This window comes from Pseudoliparis swirei, chromosome 16 (assembly GCF_029220125.1).
Source record: "Pseudoliparis swirei isolate HS2019 ecotype Mariana Trench chromosome 16, NWPU_hadal_v1, whole genome shotgun sequence".
In the NCBI taxonomy this organism is placed as follows: Eukaryota; Metazoa; Chordata; class Actinopteri; order Perciformes; family Liparidae; genus Pseudoliparis; species Pseudoliparis swirei.
The window spans coordinates 22,436,671-22,452,897 of record NC_079403.1 but is presented as its reverse complement, the minus strand read 5'-3'; the positions used below and the strand labels follow the sequence as shown (position 1 = coordinate 22,452,897).

The following is a 16,227-nucleotide window of genomic DNA, read 5'->3' as shown; positions in this document are numbered from 1 at the left end:
ATCAGCTTACTCGAGAGATGGAAAACTGTCAACCGTACTTTTGGAAGAAAAAAAAAAGAAATCATTTCAATTCCATCCTCTGGAAGACGTGACCGAGCCCTCGCCGTGGATCCCCAGGTCTCCTCTTGTCTTCATCAGCGTAATGAAGGAAGACGTTTCTTCAACTTTTACCTTTAAATTTGAACGACAAACCAATAAAACAAGAGGCCCTGCCCCTGGCCGATAGCCAGAAACATTAAATATCAAAAAAAGGTTCAAATATAGTTTGAAAATTAACATTTCTGAATGTCTGCAACAGCTGCTTTTGACTCATGTCTGAGTGTATAATGTCTGTAATGTTACTAATCTTTAACGTCTGAACCCACAGTCGTGAGACAGAACAGATTGCAAAGTTGTACTTGGGTTTTAACAAGTAGCCGGGGATTAACCCTTCGTTGGTTTGGCTCGTTCGGAGCGGCTCGGAAAGGTTTCACATCTTTCCCCGATTAAAATGATGTTGGAAATCATTATCACGCAAATCTGAACGAGAACATGTTAGTCTTCTCCTCTTAAGGGAATGTGTGAAATATTATAATAAAAATAATAATAATATGTGTAAGGCATGTGGACACAATTTATTTTACTTGTGATTTTGTATGTATTTTATTCTATTTAATGTTTTGTACCATCTGGACCTTGAGTCTGAAATAAAAGTGTGATTGAATAATAATAATAAATAATAATAATAATAATATGTGTAATATGTGTAATGCATGTGTACAAATTTATTTTACTTGTGATTTTGTATGTATTGTATTCTATTTAATGTTTTGTATTATCTGGATCTTGAGTCTGAAATAAAAGTGTGATTGAATAATAATAATAATAATGATAATAAAGCATAGAAAACCCTGAGGTCAAATTTATATTCTGCAAACATTTAAGCTACGGCTTAAAATCTCAAGCCTAATGTGAATATTATTTCACCTCATACTTAATATCTCTGTTATGCTATATCTCAAACCATCAGCATCCCAATATCTCTGCTCTCTGGAAGATTAGGAGCACAGGAGATCATTTTCTTGTTATCACGTTGGTCATTTTAAACAAGCAATATGGCCAACGTCAAGATCTACATGTTTATTATCTTTTCGGCTAACCATATGCCGCCTCCACGCAATCCCCTTCTCCTCCCTCCTCGGCATGGAGAGTGACACACTGGGCAATTATTCACATTACATTCTTCCTCTCTTAGCCACACGTTGCAGGCCAAGATAAAAGCGAGTGGAACATAACTCATGTCCCAACACAAACAACAGGGTGGGCGCGCTACTTCTGTCTCTGCTTTGGGAACCATGAAGTGTTGCATATGAAAATGTGTTATGATCGATGATCAATGGATAGAGCTGAATTTAGTATTGGGATAAGAAAAACAGATTTCTATTCTACCACATTGCTTTCTACCGATTGGCTCGGCTCTGCGTGCGAGATTGTGTATGATCGACATCAAAAATGAGTGAAATTTTTCAAAAAGGAGTGAGGGTCTGCTTTATGGAGCACACACACACTCGCACTCACACGAGACATAAAACACAGACCACCCACAGTGTGTGTGTAACATGGAGTTATACAAGCCTACCTTTCTCCACTGAGAAATTACACACAGAGGCACTCAGTTACCGTGTTACTCCTTTTTGTCACTTTCTCTCACCCAAAAATTAATTATAAATACATATATATTTATATGTGCACATTCATCTATAAATGGGGTTATATGTAGATCATCATCATGATGAATGACCCAAATCTGGTTACGTTAGTGTCTGCGTTAACCCCCAAAAGAACTAAATGAAAGGAAACTAATGAAAGTCTGTTGTGTCTCTCACACACACACACACTCACAACAGTCTTTAAAGCAACATAAAGTGGTGAACGTGCTCCCTAATTTAATGCAACATCTCCCCGTAGTGTCTGTTTAGATTTAAAAGCACGTGCTGTTTCCTAATTGCGACACATTATCTACCCCCAGAACGTCCGTCCAAAGAAAGCACTAATAAAGCAAACATTAGCCCCTAATTGCGAAGGTAATCACTTCCCAGACTGCAACATCACCGGGAGCCACCGGCAAAGTAATGCGCTACCATTGAAGGGATCGCTGCGGTCCGGATGGCCTGCGAGCGGGGATTAAATAGTGGAGCGGCAGCATCCTGCCCAGAGTGTATTGATCACCACTTGACTCGCCGGGCGCAGGAAGCCATTGGGCTTAATTCTCCCCCTCCTCCCAACAGCTTTCCTCTGTCTGAAGAGCTGAAGTAACCTCATCCCACCAAGAAAACCCAAAACTTCATCAAACCTCAAAGACAAAGCAGACTGAGGCTTTGAGAGCCGGGCCCTCTGGAATAACACACTTGTGCATATCAGTCAGGGGCCAGTGCAATGGACTTGATTGAGGGGACAGCGCAGTGAATTACATGACCGGGTTGTTTCCTAGAAACATGTTTGGTGGGGAAAAATGTATGTGGGTTCGTAGACGCTCGACTTTCTTTCGTTCTTAAAACAGACGAGTTGACGGGAAAACGTCAGCGCCGGAACGCCATCGACGCCTTCCCTCTCTTGAAGAACCCGGGTTGGCCTGAAGGTGCGTTCACAGTAGATCCCACGAGAAGTCAACGTACAGACGCGAGTGGTTGCGAAAGACGCAACTTTCAACTTTGGCGAAATAATCGCCCGACGCCGAGTTGCGAAAGGTAATCGGCGTTGAGATGCTCCGTCGTTGGTGAATCTAACTGCTGCTCGAATGGAGATGGAGGCGGAAGTCATTCAGACGTAGAGGTGAAAGTCACCGAGCTGTGTGATGTCATGTATAAATATATATATATATGATATTAATGTCATGAACGCAAACGCGAGGGCGTCAGATGTTCAGACGTTTGTGGGACGTCCTCAACAAGTATGAAGCAGAACTAGTGGTGAGTTCTTCTGTGGTGGATGAAGGAAATGATAACTGTTTCCATGGAGATAAGCCCCGCCCCTCGCACGAGTGAAGCCACAAATGGTCAAGCGAGTAAACTCACGCGAGTAAAGCTTTTGGTGTGAACGCCGCTCGAGGCTATCCACGTTCAGAACATGTGACAATGACATCCCCGCTGTGGTCAGATCCAGTCTCACCTGTAATGTCTCCAAATCTGGCCAATATAGGAACAATTTTTGATATTATGCACACCCCATGCGTATAGAATACAAAACAAGAGTTATCGAGGTAAAATCTGAACATGGTTCATCAAAACAAACAATGTATATGAGATTTCACGATCATTTTACATAAACTATAAACTTTCTTGAGGTTTCTTCTTCGTAGCCATCAAAATGCCGCCATTTTATGACAAAATTAAATCGAATATATACGGAAAACCAACGCACAGACCCTTCCCGAAGCAGTCTCCAACACGTGCGCTTTGATGTTCAGTCCGCTTGCGTCACTCGACGGTCGTCGTTCTCATCAGAGAACCGGCTCTGGCTTCCAAACCAGCCGGAGGAATCAACGACGTGCCAGCATCACTGCATCTTTTTTGTATTATTTACAGTAAGAGATGGGTCGTGTTCCCGCTTCGGGGAGTAAGGAAAGTGGATTCTACACACCCCCCCCCCCTCCCCCCTCTGTCTCTTCGGTCCTGAAGACGAGGCCCCGCTGAGCTGATGATCAGACAGATTTATGGGGCAATCTCTGTAAGCCATTTGCTCCCTCGCGAGCCGGAGAATCAAAGGCAAGATTTCCGGATGGCATTGGGACAGAGATTATCCAGTTTGTGCTATCTGATTGCAAACTTCCACCAGGCTGTTTTCTTTTACTTCTTTATAAACTTCTTTTTTTCTCCCTTTTGTGTTTTTGCTGACTTGCTGAAAGAAGAGTTACAGAACGGACCGGCTCTCAGTGGGCCAGAACAGACCGAGCTCACTTGATGACACTTTTGAAGAACGCAGTCCTCGTGTTCGTCATCGTCACCTAAAGGTGCGTTCACACCAAAAGCTAAACTATGTTTTGCGTCGCCCAAAACGCGTGAGTTTACTCGCTCGACCATTCGGCGTGTTCTCACCATAAGCGTTGAGACGCTCCGTGAGGGGCGGGGCTTATCTCCGTGTCTCGTCTCCGTAACGACCGTTATCATCTCCTTCATCCACCAGAATAACTAACCACTAGTTCTGCTTTATACTTGTTGTGGACGTCCCACACACTAAGGCCCTCGTGTTTGGGTTCATGACATCACCCGTAGGCTCACTCAGCTCGGTCACTTTCACCGATGAAGTTACTGTTACGTCTGAAAGACTTCCGCTTCCAGCTACGAGAGCGGAACTCAAGAGCTGATTGGCCCGAGTTGCGAGATGACCGCCTCAAAGTGGAAATATTTCAACTCCGGGCGAAAATTGCGCCGCTGAAAACGCGTCGCCCCAAATGCGCCGCCCGTAAAAATATTGCGTCTATCGCAGCCACACGCGTCTCTACGTTGACTTTTCATGGGATTCGGTCGCGCGAAAAAATAGTTTCGCTTTTGGTGTGAACGCACCTTCAGAGCACGTTCACGCTCCCGTAAACGAGAATGATGCAACTCAATTTAACCAAGAAGAAAAGGAACGCATAACGACAACAGTCCACTCGGATCGAACTTAACAGGAAGCTGGGCCGGACATCCCAGGTAGGGATGGGTATCGGATTTTTTTCTTTTCGATACCGGTGCTAAACCGGTACTTTTTAAACGATACCGGTTCCTAAACGGTGCCTGAACCGATACTTAAAATAAAAAGAAGCACAAAACGACGATTGACTGACGACATTAAAAACCTCTTGGGCCGTATTCCCTGTAAAAGCCGATCTCATGGAGCACTGACACAAAAGGCATGAGGCGGGATCAGCTCGGGAGGCATGCGCTCGTAGCTCGTAGCTAGCGCTAGCTACGAGCTAGTTTAAACATGGTTATAATGGCCAATATATTATTTGTTGGCCTACTTTTATGAATGCAAGACTTGCAATCAACGTTACGGTCCTAATCTGAGTTAAGGCTCTTGTCATCATCAGTCTCCACGTTTTCAGGGGGACCGGTCTCCGCATCTCCCCATCTCGGCACTGGTTTTTGGTACCCAACCCTAATCCCAGGTGTCCTCTTTAGGGGATATAGAACTCCACCACTGGGTGGCAAATCCACATGTTGTAGCAGGAGCATCCACAGTGTAAATCATCGACCAGGTCCCAATGCTCTTAACCCGTGTTACGTGGATTGTTTGACATTCAAAAGGTTATTTATTATAATCTATAGACTTCTGTTTAACTTTGAAGAACCAAAGAAGTAAACCAACCACCTTGGGAAGATCACAATTTCATCTGATGAAAAGTTCACGAGAGGTTTTAAGTAACTAAAAGATTTAAGAGTCACCATTTTTTTGTTTTAACTGAAGGTCCATATTTGGGTACAGGTGTGATATTTAAGACCGCAGCTTAAACAATGGAGGTGATGAAGCATACAGTACATTATTTCACACATGCGGTAACAAGGTTTAACTTTCACAAAAACAAAACACGCATAGTAAAACATTAGATGCTCATTAGATCCAATTAATAGTGACTAACCTCTAAAACATGCATGAGAAAATCACATATCACAATATTTTCTCACCAAATACCTCGATATAAATATTGAGACAATTGTATATTATTGCCCATTGGTGCTTTTTACATGATATTCACAAAATCTGATTTTGATAAATAATTTGCGGTAATGGATAAACAAGTAGTTGATTTAATGAGTAAAGGTAAGTTTCTGTAATGCAGCCTTTAAAACCAGAAAAAAAGACAACACCTCGGCCAAATTACGATAAGACGAAAATCGATATATTGTCCAGCCGTATCTCAGTTTGGGGTTCTCTAATTCACATGCAGTACCCATTATTTAGGAGCAATGAGGTCTGGGTGGTGTAAAGCCCTCAAATAGTTTGGAAGGAATCTCGCAGAAGAAAAAGGGCCAAATGCCAAACCAACAAGCCTCAGAGGCACCTCCCCAAATCATCTTGAGGCGATGCATCAATCAGAACCTCCACATCAGTGGCAAATGCACTCAGCGGCCATAAAAAGAAAAAAACCTCCCAGATGAAGCAGCGAGCCGAGCCAAAACCAGAAAGGCTCTCCTCGGTAAACTCAAGCCCTTATCTTTGTCTCGTAAAATATATATTTTTAAAGTGTCCGAGAGTGTTACGATCCACCGAAACTGCTGTCCGGCGAAGTACCTCTCCGTCTTTGCCGATCACACCTCATGATCAACATCTGGAGACGTTTACGTCGATATCACACCCGTGTTAGCCACGTTAGGTCTTTCATTAAGGCCCGAGTTGCATTTTGCCGAAGAACAATACTTCTGTAAACAACCGCATGATAAATCACATCCAGGGCTTCATCAATCTGCTCCTTATAGGGGGAAACTCGGAGGCAGGGATGCTTTCAATCAAATGCTCAGCATCACAAACCGGCTCAAATCCACCACATGCGAGGTGAGAAAAATTCAAATGACAACCCTGATGAAAGAAAAAAGACCAAATATAGAAATAAATCGTCCCGCATGGGAATAATTTGGTGTGAAGCTGGTAAAAAAAAAAAAACAGGAGATTGCTGCTAACTCCGTTCCACGAGATTTCCACAGGAAGAAGACGACCTTATGGGTTCTATTAATAACTGCAGGTTTCATGGGAGGCTCTGTGTGTGTGTGTGGAAAAGACAGATTTTAAAAGCATTGTTTTATCCTGTGTGGCTCTTGACATTTTTTTAAGATTGCTTTTTAATTTAGAACGGGCTCAGATCAAACAGTCGGTTCATATCGAGTAACTCAAGAGGGGGGCCACATCCAGTGTGTCTTTAGGAGGAAATAAGTTGAAGCTGACTACTACAAAACCCCTTTCATCCCCATGACCAATCTCCTGTTACATACATTGAGCGCTTAGGCGTAGACCACGGCTTAGTCTAATTTCACGTGGAGATGTCCGCAATAATTATTCGACGAGAACGACGGCGATTTACATTTTTGGGACTTAGACACTGAGGCGGCATCGAAACAAACACAAGGGCATAACAATTATCTACGTGAACAATAGATCTGACGACTAAGCAAAAAGTGGTCGTGATTTGATTTGAACGGCGTCTAATCTTCAAACGATGCGGGCGGCGGGAACACGATCGCTTTCCAAGGCTTCTTCAGAGCCCCGTGTCACTTTAAGACATAACAAGGCGCATATGAAAACTTAATGTACTTATGTTCATAAACGGCCTCCGGTTTGTAAAATTCGTCAAAAAAACAACGTTTTCTTCTATTACTCTACAAGTCCTCATTACAGCTCATTTAAAGCAATTACACTGTCAGCAGCAGCTGTAATCTCAAACTTCTGCTAAACGCCCCAAATTTCCACATTTGCTGGAAACTAATTGTGAGCCGCTCTCGTTGCTTTGCAGATGGGTCCGATTGGGCAATCTGAATATCCCCGAATATTACCCAGATCCTCTCGAAAGGGAAGCACGGAAAAAAAAAAGTCAAAATAATTCCCGTCAAATTACACCACCGCCCCTTAATGAACTTCAAAAAGATGTACGGATGTTTTCACAGGCGCGGCACTCAGGCTTTAACAGTAATTAGGAAAACAAACCGTATTAATGATATCATTTATCATTTCCACACGTCGGCCGCATGAGGCCCACCGCAGAGTTCCTGTCTCTACCGGACAAAAGAAACACTCGTAATTTACTGCATTTGAAATGTACGATTTTTTCCATACACAGATCGGATTTTTAGATTTTTTGGGGGTTTCAAATCCTGTGGGCCATCACCCAAATTACTCGAGGGCTTCGGGGAGAACTGTCATGGCCCGGGCTTTTTACATACACCTTTGCCAAACTCCCTGCAACCCCTGCCGGAATCTGATTAGAACTGGACCGGGGCCTGACACGCACATGTACAAGATATCTAACCTCCAGAGGAATATAATCTCGTTTTTCAGAGAGACTAATGTGACAAAGACCAACAGAATTTTTTTTTTTTCCTCAATCTGGGCTGACCAATAAAGTGGAGAAAGTGCCACCACAGAGATGACTTGGGAACTGTTATGATGTTGAAGAAAAAAAAGTGTCGTAAAGACGAAATAAAAAGTCGGCAAACTACACGAAGCTTAAAGCGTAGCAGTAAACTGGCAGCATTCTCTTGGCTAGAGAACAGTAGTCAGCCTCCCGCCTCCCACTCACACAGGAGAGAAGTTTAGCGGCTCATTTAAATTCCACATGCTAGAAGGACTTCTGCTGTGAGTCTGGCTTTGCTCCAAATTATGTCTCACGGGTGTACATACCACTGAATAATTTGTCCAAACGTCCTTTGCAATTCCCCCCAAATCGTCTCTTGACTGGGACGCCCTTCTTTCTTTTCTTTTTTATATATACAAAACATCTGTAACAAATAGTTGTTTTTTTCTAGACTTAGATGCATTACACGAGTGCTGGTACCGGGGTACATGACCTAAAGCTGTGTAAGGAGCATAAAAAACAAGCTTCAATTTCCATCGGGAACCTGAAACCTGATCCCATGAGCAGTAGCCACCTGCATAGTATGATATTTACCATTAGTTCTGGAGCCGCTCAGGCTCATGTGTTACAAATCTTTTTTGCCGCAGTCTATATAATTAGCTGTAATTGACTTCCCTAGAAATGTGTTTCTTCTGGGACATCTGGCCTTGAAACTCCCCAACCTTCACATAAAGGCCCAGCGCCCGGCTACACTTTCAATTTTGCAAACTGCATGGGTGGCAAAGAGCGGAGGAAAAAAAAAAAGTACTTTCATATCACACACTTATCTAAATACGTTTTAATTAATCTAAATATAATTATATAAACGTTGCTTTCGGGATAACATTTCTTACCGACAATTTTCACAAAGACAACATCTCACTCGTGTTGCTTTAAGGAGCTCTGGGGTTGTTATTTTTTCTTGTAAACAAAAACAAAACAAGTTTCCGTTTATATTCTGGTGTCGATCACCAGAACACATCGGGTGTTTTCTCGAAGGTCTTGCAAAACGCGCTGGATGCATTTTCCTCCCGATGAAACATTTGCAAAGATGATGAAGTTTGATCGCTGTGCGCTCGCCAGCGGCCTTCGCCGCGGTCGTTGCATAAGACGCTGGTAGAAGTGGTCCAAAAGGAAGAGAAAAAAATCAGCATAATTTGATAGAGATGTGGAACAATCCAAGTTTCTTTATGAATCTTGACAAGCACTAGTCACACGGCTCAGAGACAATGCCGAGTTCCCTGAAAAATGTCTCATCGCTGATCGATGAGGTCATCGCTCGGTGTGGCGAGGGAGAGTACAATGTACCACCGACCATTCTTAAATAACAAAGAGGGGAAAACCAGAGCTAATAAGCTGATATCCATCAGTTTCAAAATAAAAGACAATTAGTATTATGGATGACGACACACTTTTCACATCCCCCAAATTCGGAAATCTGCTCCTCATTGCGGACTCGCATTACAGCGCTCGCTAATGTGCTTTAGAAAATGTAGATTATCCAGATCACTGTTTGTTTGTTAGTTTTTTTAAAAGGGCAGACATTCATATTTCTCCTCAACTGAGCTGTATTTACTTGCTTATTGTGTATTTGTTTGCTCCTCTTTTTTGTTTCTTGTTTATCATCAAGAAAGACCGAGTCACTTAGTGGTCCATGCCTACTACCAACTATTCATACACTCAGTCATTTTCATTCTGGTCACATGACATCTATTGCACCTGTCCATCCTGGAGAGGGATCCTCCTCTGTTGCTCTCCTCAAAGTTTCTTCCCTTTTTTTTTACCGTGAAAGGGTTGTTTGCGAGTTTTTCCTGATCCGATGTGAGGTCAAAGGTCAGGGATGTCTATGTGTACAGATTGTCAAGCACTCTGAGACACATTTGTAATTTGTGAAAATGTGCTATACAAAATAAACTGAATTGGGTTGAATTGAAATAGTTAAACTGGCTACACTCTCTCATTAGCACGTGTGACTGCAGTAAAAGAGCCCATAATAAACTCTCCCAACTTATAACACCAAAACTCATATTCTTTGTTGTTGCTGGAATGGGGGTCAAGTGTCTGTCCTGATGCAAGCTCATTACAGACGTGAATCAGAGTGGCCAGGCGGACACAATAGGCTTCATACAGAAGGCAATGTATGAACGTATTTACTCCTAACTTGGTTTGTTTCCACAACGTGTTCCTATTTTGTTAGTACTTATTGATTTCTATGATTATTCAGCGGTTTTCTTTGTTTTTGCTCTCGAGCATTCTTACCAAGATAAGAAAATAACATCTTGTTTTAAGAGTTCTCAAAGTGTTCTTCCAATGCAAGTAAACGTACGTTTTTAATTTAAGAAACGTGAACAAACGCAAGAACATTGAATAATCAAACATTGATTATTATAGTGTTTTCGAGTAAGTAAGTAAGAATAATGATTGGATAATTAAGTGTGTGGGCTAAAATTGGTCCATTGATCTAAATGAACATGATGTTGCATGTGTTCACAGGGTTCATACACATGTTGACCAATGGATTTCCATGATTTTTCCATGACTTTAAACCAAATTTCCATGACCAAACATCATGTGAAATCTCAGTGTACACTACTGTTCAAAAGTCTGGGGTCACTTAGAAATGTCTTTATTTTTCAAAGAAAAGCACTGTTTGATAATATACACTTAATCCCCAAAGAGAAAGTTCTCTTTATTTAACCTTAGTTTTTAAGGAGCAGAGCAGTGTGCGGAAGCTAGTGGGAAGCAACTGGGTTCAGTGCCTTGCTCTCAAGGACGCCGACTTGCAACTAATGGGGGCGCGGGGGAACCACCACCCTATGCGTGCAGGGTTGCCCCTCTTCTTACCCACCTGAGCTAAAGCCGCCCCTTTTTCAATAAAGATAACATTAATCAAAAATACACACTGTACATTGTTAATGTGGTAAATGACTATTCTAGGTGGAAACGTCTGGTTTCAAATGAAATATCTCCATAGGTGTATAGAGGCCCATTTCCATCAACTATCACTCCAGTGTTCTAATGGTACATTGTGTTTGCTAATCACCTTAGAAGACTAATGTCTGATTAGAAAACCCGTGCAATTATGTTAGCACAGCTGAAAACAGTTATGCTGGTGATATAAGCTATACAACTGGCCTTCCTTTGAGCTTGAAGTTTGTAGAACAAAATTAATACTTCAAATATTAATCATTATTTCTAACCTTGTCAATGTCTTGACTATATGTTCTATGAAATGTTCAATTCATTTGATAAATAAAAGTGTGAGTTTTCATGGAAGACACGAAATTGTCTGGGTGACCCCAAACTTTTGAACGGTAGTGTATATATATATATATATATATATATATATTCAGGAGGGGCTTTACCCTGTCTTGTTAAGGCTGTCACTCTTCTTTTTGTCGCCTCATTACAATGACATACTTCCATAAACCCTTTCGTCAAACACTATCAAGCTAGCTGGGGGGCGTTTTAGGATGCCTTTTCCCCCCCCCCTGGGTGTGGTTTTTTTTGGTCCGATGTGAGGTTTTGGGGGGGGGGGATGTGTATGTGTACAGATTGTAAAGCACTCCGAGACAATTGAACTTAAAGCGGAAAACATGGAATTAAAGAATTAATTCGTAAAAGAAAAACTACAAGCTGAAAATTAAAAATGAATAGGTTGTAGTTTCTTGTTTATAGTTTGGCCAAACCCTTTTGTGGAATCAAGCGCCGCGTGGAGAACCAACCTGGGCTCCGTCCCTCAGCTTGAGGATGCACTCCATGGTGTTGATGGTGATGACGACGGCCTCCGAGCCCAGCTTGGTCCAGGGAACGTGGATCCGCAGCTCGTGGATGTGACCGCTCATGAACGTGAAGGGAAGCTTCAACTCCTGTAAATAAAGCAAAAACAACAAGATGAAAAACACGAGATAGCGACGAGTCTGCGGTCAGAGAAAACTGAGGGATCGTATTACAGCGTTGTAACCACGGGGCCTTCCAGAACATTCGGAGCCTCCGTCCATCCATCCGTCTGTTTTCTAAACCGTTCTTCGAAGCTAATATTTGACAACGACAGGATGGTAAAAACAATAGCTACAGATTACATATTGGTCACGCTTTTAACAAAAGAAATCTGTCAGGTTTTGTCGTAGGCGGACACATTTCTGCTCTGCATCTTGAACTACTCTGTGTGAGAACGAGTACCATGAAACCAGACCGCCTACACACAAGCGTTACATGCCTTCTCCGAATAGTTGAAGCCAGGAAAAAAAAACTAATAACCAAACATATTTCTCAAGAAAAAGCTGTAACAGATTTCAAAAGTATCCACAGATTTCTTGATAACCCCAACGGCGTTTCACACAAAAAATAAATCCCTCTTTATATTAAGCACATGATCTCTAAATGCACATTTCAAGCAAGTTAAGTAGTTCAACTGAAATGCAATAAAAGAAAAAGGAGAAAGAGGATGGGGGTAATTGCCAAGGCTTTTGACGTAGCGTTACGCATCAAACTCCGAACACGATTCCCACTGTCAGTTTGGCCTCAAGCTGCTTCCAATAACAACTTTCATCACAATCTCTGTTGGGTTAGGTAGTGTTTGGGTCTGCTCTTCAGAAGCCGTCAGAACCCACTCAAGAGAAGAGAGAGGCGGGGTGATCGAAGCCAGACATTACATGTGTAACAACGAACACTGTGTCAAAATAACATCTCTGGGCAGATCTCTCAAACTCCTCCAGAATAACAAAACGACAGTAAAGATTCTGTGTTCCCGCCCGGCTGAACGCTGTTGATTCTTTATGATGTAACTGTGTGTGTGCATGATGTGCACTTTACTAAATATGCGTGTGGCTTACATGTGTACTGTCCACGCGTCCATGCCTTTGCAGTGTTTTGACTCTAGTTTATGCTCAAAGTGAAACAACGTAGATTCAGGATTTTAATGTAAAGACGTTGCGCAATGTTAGCATCGTCATGTTCATACGCTTAGCTGCTTTGTTTATGCAGGTAGCAAAATGATCAAATTACTTATTATATAAGGCTAACAGATCCTAGATATTAATACTGTAACTGTATGATAATAATAATAATTATTATTATTATTATATTATATATTATTAATATTATAATTTAAAAAAAAGTGAAACAACGTAGATTCAGGATTTTAATGTAAAGACGTTGCGCAATGTTAGCATCGTCATGTTTATACGCTTAGCTGCTTTGTTTATGCAGGTAGCAAAATGATAAAATGACATTATATAAGGCTAACAGATCCTATATATTAATACTGTAACTGTATGACAATAATAATAATGTATATATTATATTTATATATTATTCATAATATTATTATTATTATTATTATAATTAAAAAAGTGAAACAACCTTTAAATATCAGTTGCAAACCAAACTTAAATTATTTGTTATAAATATTAAATAAAAATAGGATTTTTAATAAACCGGAAGGATATATTTTTCATTAGAAATTTGATATAACTTTAACGCCTTAATTATTATAAATACATAGACAGACCGACGGTAATCTAAGAACCTGTGGGGCTCAAGCAATATGTACCACTAATAATGCATGAACACAGAACCCCTTGAGTTAATATTTCTCCCACTAACTCAGAACTGCATGGCACTCCTGCCAACAGAACCACCACATTAACCACGCTGCCATCAAGTGCTATTGCATCAGAAACTGACCAAACTGAAATCTCGGTGTGTACATGAAAACTTTTTGAAAATGTAGTATTCAAACAATGAGAATTACAAAGCATACAATATATCTTAAATGAAACAAATTAATGAGAGACAATAGTTTGATTAAAAGAATAAACATTACTAGACATGTTTATTCTTAGAAACACTTTTATAAATGTTTATTCTTTTAATCAAACTATTATCCTTTATGTGCAAATCGGTTTGGACTTGGCGTATGCCAGTTTATAATTTGAGAGTCTTCCTTTCAAAAACATATGAATTATTTTAAACTCGACGTAAATGAACATGTGAATATAACAAATTTCCATGACTTTTCCAAAACGTTTGTGATTTAAGTATTTTCCATGACTTTTCCAGGCCTGGAAATGACCATTTTAAAATTCCATGACTTTTCCAGGTTTTCCATGACCGCACGAACCCTGGAGTTCAAGACAGCAAAGAACACATCCGTGATACATTACCTGTTCCAGCACATCCAGCTTCAGGTCCAGCTTGCTGAGCACCACATCTCCTCCCCAGAGCGACAGCTGCAGGTCAGATGGCTTCAGATTCTTGATGTACTTGTTGACATAGCTCATCAGGAGCGGTGTGACATAGGACTCCAACATCTTGTCCTCGCCCTGAGGAAACATCAAACAGACATTAAGTCATCAGACAGTGTGTATTTATACAATCTCCTTTCACCAATATATATATACGCTAATATTTACCTTCGCATTGAAAATGCGGAAGGAAATGTTTTGATCGCCGTGTATTTATTTATTTATTTATTTGTATGCGTGTTATTCGCATAACAAAAAAAGTTTTAAACCAAATCGCATTAAATTTGGTTGGATGATTGGTTATTATCCGGGGACCATTTGATTAGATTTTGGGATCAATCGGGTCAAAGGTCAAGGTCATGGATAAGTCAAAATCTTCTTTTTACCATAGCACGGTCAATTTGTATCCAATTGGCATGCAACTAATGCCAAAATGTTCATAATTCAATGCCCAATCTTGTGATATGCGAAGGTATGCGCTCTACCGAGTGCCCTTTCTAGTCTCTTCTTTTTTAGGCTTCTGACGCCTACACAACAGAACGGAGCATTTTTAGAGCAGATAGTGTATGCCTCATAGCACGAGAGCACATGTGAAGTTAATAACATTTGTTATGACTGCATTCCATTCACGTGTGCCCGCTCCGAGGCAGCAGAGCCGTGCATGTGTGCTCATTGGCCAGGCTGAGTTGGAACGGAGCCACCAGTCATAATATTAAACCGCACCTGCACTTTTCCTGCTGTGAAAAAGACACAATATAAAAAGAGAGACGGTGGAGACTCTGGACACCGTTAAAAAGCAACTGCAATCCCCACTTGTTTAGGCTTGCTTTTTTGTTTGTTTGCGTGAGTATTTTAAGAGCATATTTATTTACGCCCGTCTTTTATTTGCTTTTGTTTGTCTTTTATTATGACATTCATTGTTACGTCTGGTCCTGAAAGATGCAACACAAGCAATGTTACTTACTTATTGCCTTATCCTATCAGGCAAGGGTCATAATTATGATAATTAGGATATTAAGTATGCAGGTAGGCTGGATGTGCATGCACAGCTGATACCTCACGTTACACACACACACACACACACACGCAACTGAGACAGAACAAGCATTATGATAGCATATGTTGCAGGTCAAGGATGTAGTATCGTTTTAATTTTCTTAATTTGACTGGTTCTACTTTGAAGTGTCTTGGTTTTAATTCGCACGAGTGCCTGAATGAGCCTGCTTGCTAGTGAGACTTCCCTCTTTGTGCACACGTCTAGACTAGCACATTACTATTTCGAGACGTCCATTTCCAAATGGTTAACAAAGCTAACTAAATATATCTTGCCGTTATAAATACAACGGTGTCGCCTTAACTTAGAGCGCAGTAGTTAGCCTGCCATTCTAGCTCGAGCTGCACACCAGAGGACCAGAGCAGAGAAGCTAAGCTAGCTAGCTGTTGAGAAGAAGTCCCCCTAACTTCGTTTGGCTGGCTGAAACATGTAGCCACGGGTACAGACACAGAACACCTTACTTACTTGACACCCACTTGTATCCTGTAGCTATTTATTGAGTTTCACGTTTCATATAACATGTTTTATCTCGGTAAATGACGTTAGCCACATCGGACAGCGGTTTCAGCCCAAACGTCATCAGTAAACACCAACGCGGCTTCCGTATGCTCGTGTTGCGTTTAAAGCTATTGGAAATTTGCGCTTCGTCATTCAGTGAACAACTATTTATTATTATACCATAATCCTTCGTGTCTAGAGTCTATTTCTACCACCCGAAAACAAGTGGCAACAACGTAAAGACACTATGTATTTCCTGGGATGTTAAAAATAAATCACAATAAAAGGAAACTAATGAGAAACATCGAGTAAATGCCTGATGCACATTGTGCCTTTCTAAATATGTTACTGTAGCACCATGTGGC

The 16,227-nt window shown here is 41.1% G+C and overlaps 1 protein-coding gene across 5 annotated transcripts in view; it reads right to left on the bottom strand.

The window, feature by feature from the left end:
- The window catches only part of LOC130206618 (intermembrane lipid transfer protein VPS13B-like), a 401,351-nt gene extending 385,436 nt beyond the window's left edge, over nt 1-15,915 (bottom strand). For all 5 annotated transcript variants that reach the window (XM_056434667.1, XM_056434665.1, XM_056434669.1 and 2 more), the window contains exons 1-3: nt 15,830-15,915; nt 14,230-14,388; nt 11,788-11,931 (exon numbers count right to left, since the gene is read on the bottom strand). In XM_056434667.1, coding sequence (XP_056290642.1) covers nt 11,788-11,931; nt 14,230-14,376 — 291 coding nt within the window. In that variant the 5' untranslated portion in view covers nt 14,377-14,388; nt 15,830-15,915. The remainder of the gene's footprint in view (nt 1-11,787; nt 11,932-14,229; nt 14,389-15,829) is intronic.
- Nucleotides 15,916-16,227: the final 312 nt, after the last annotated feature.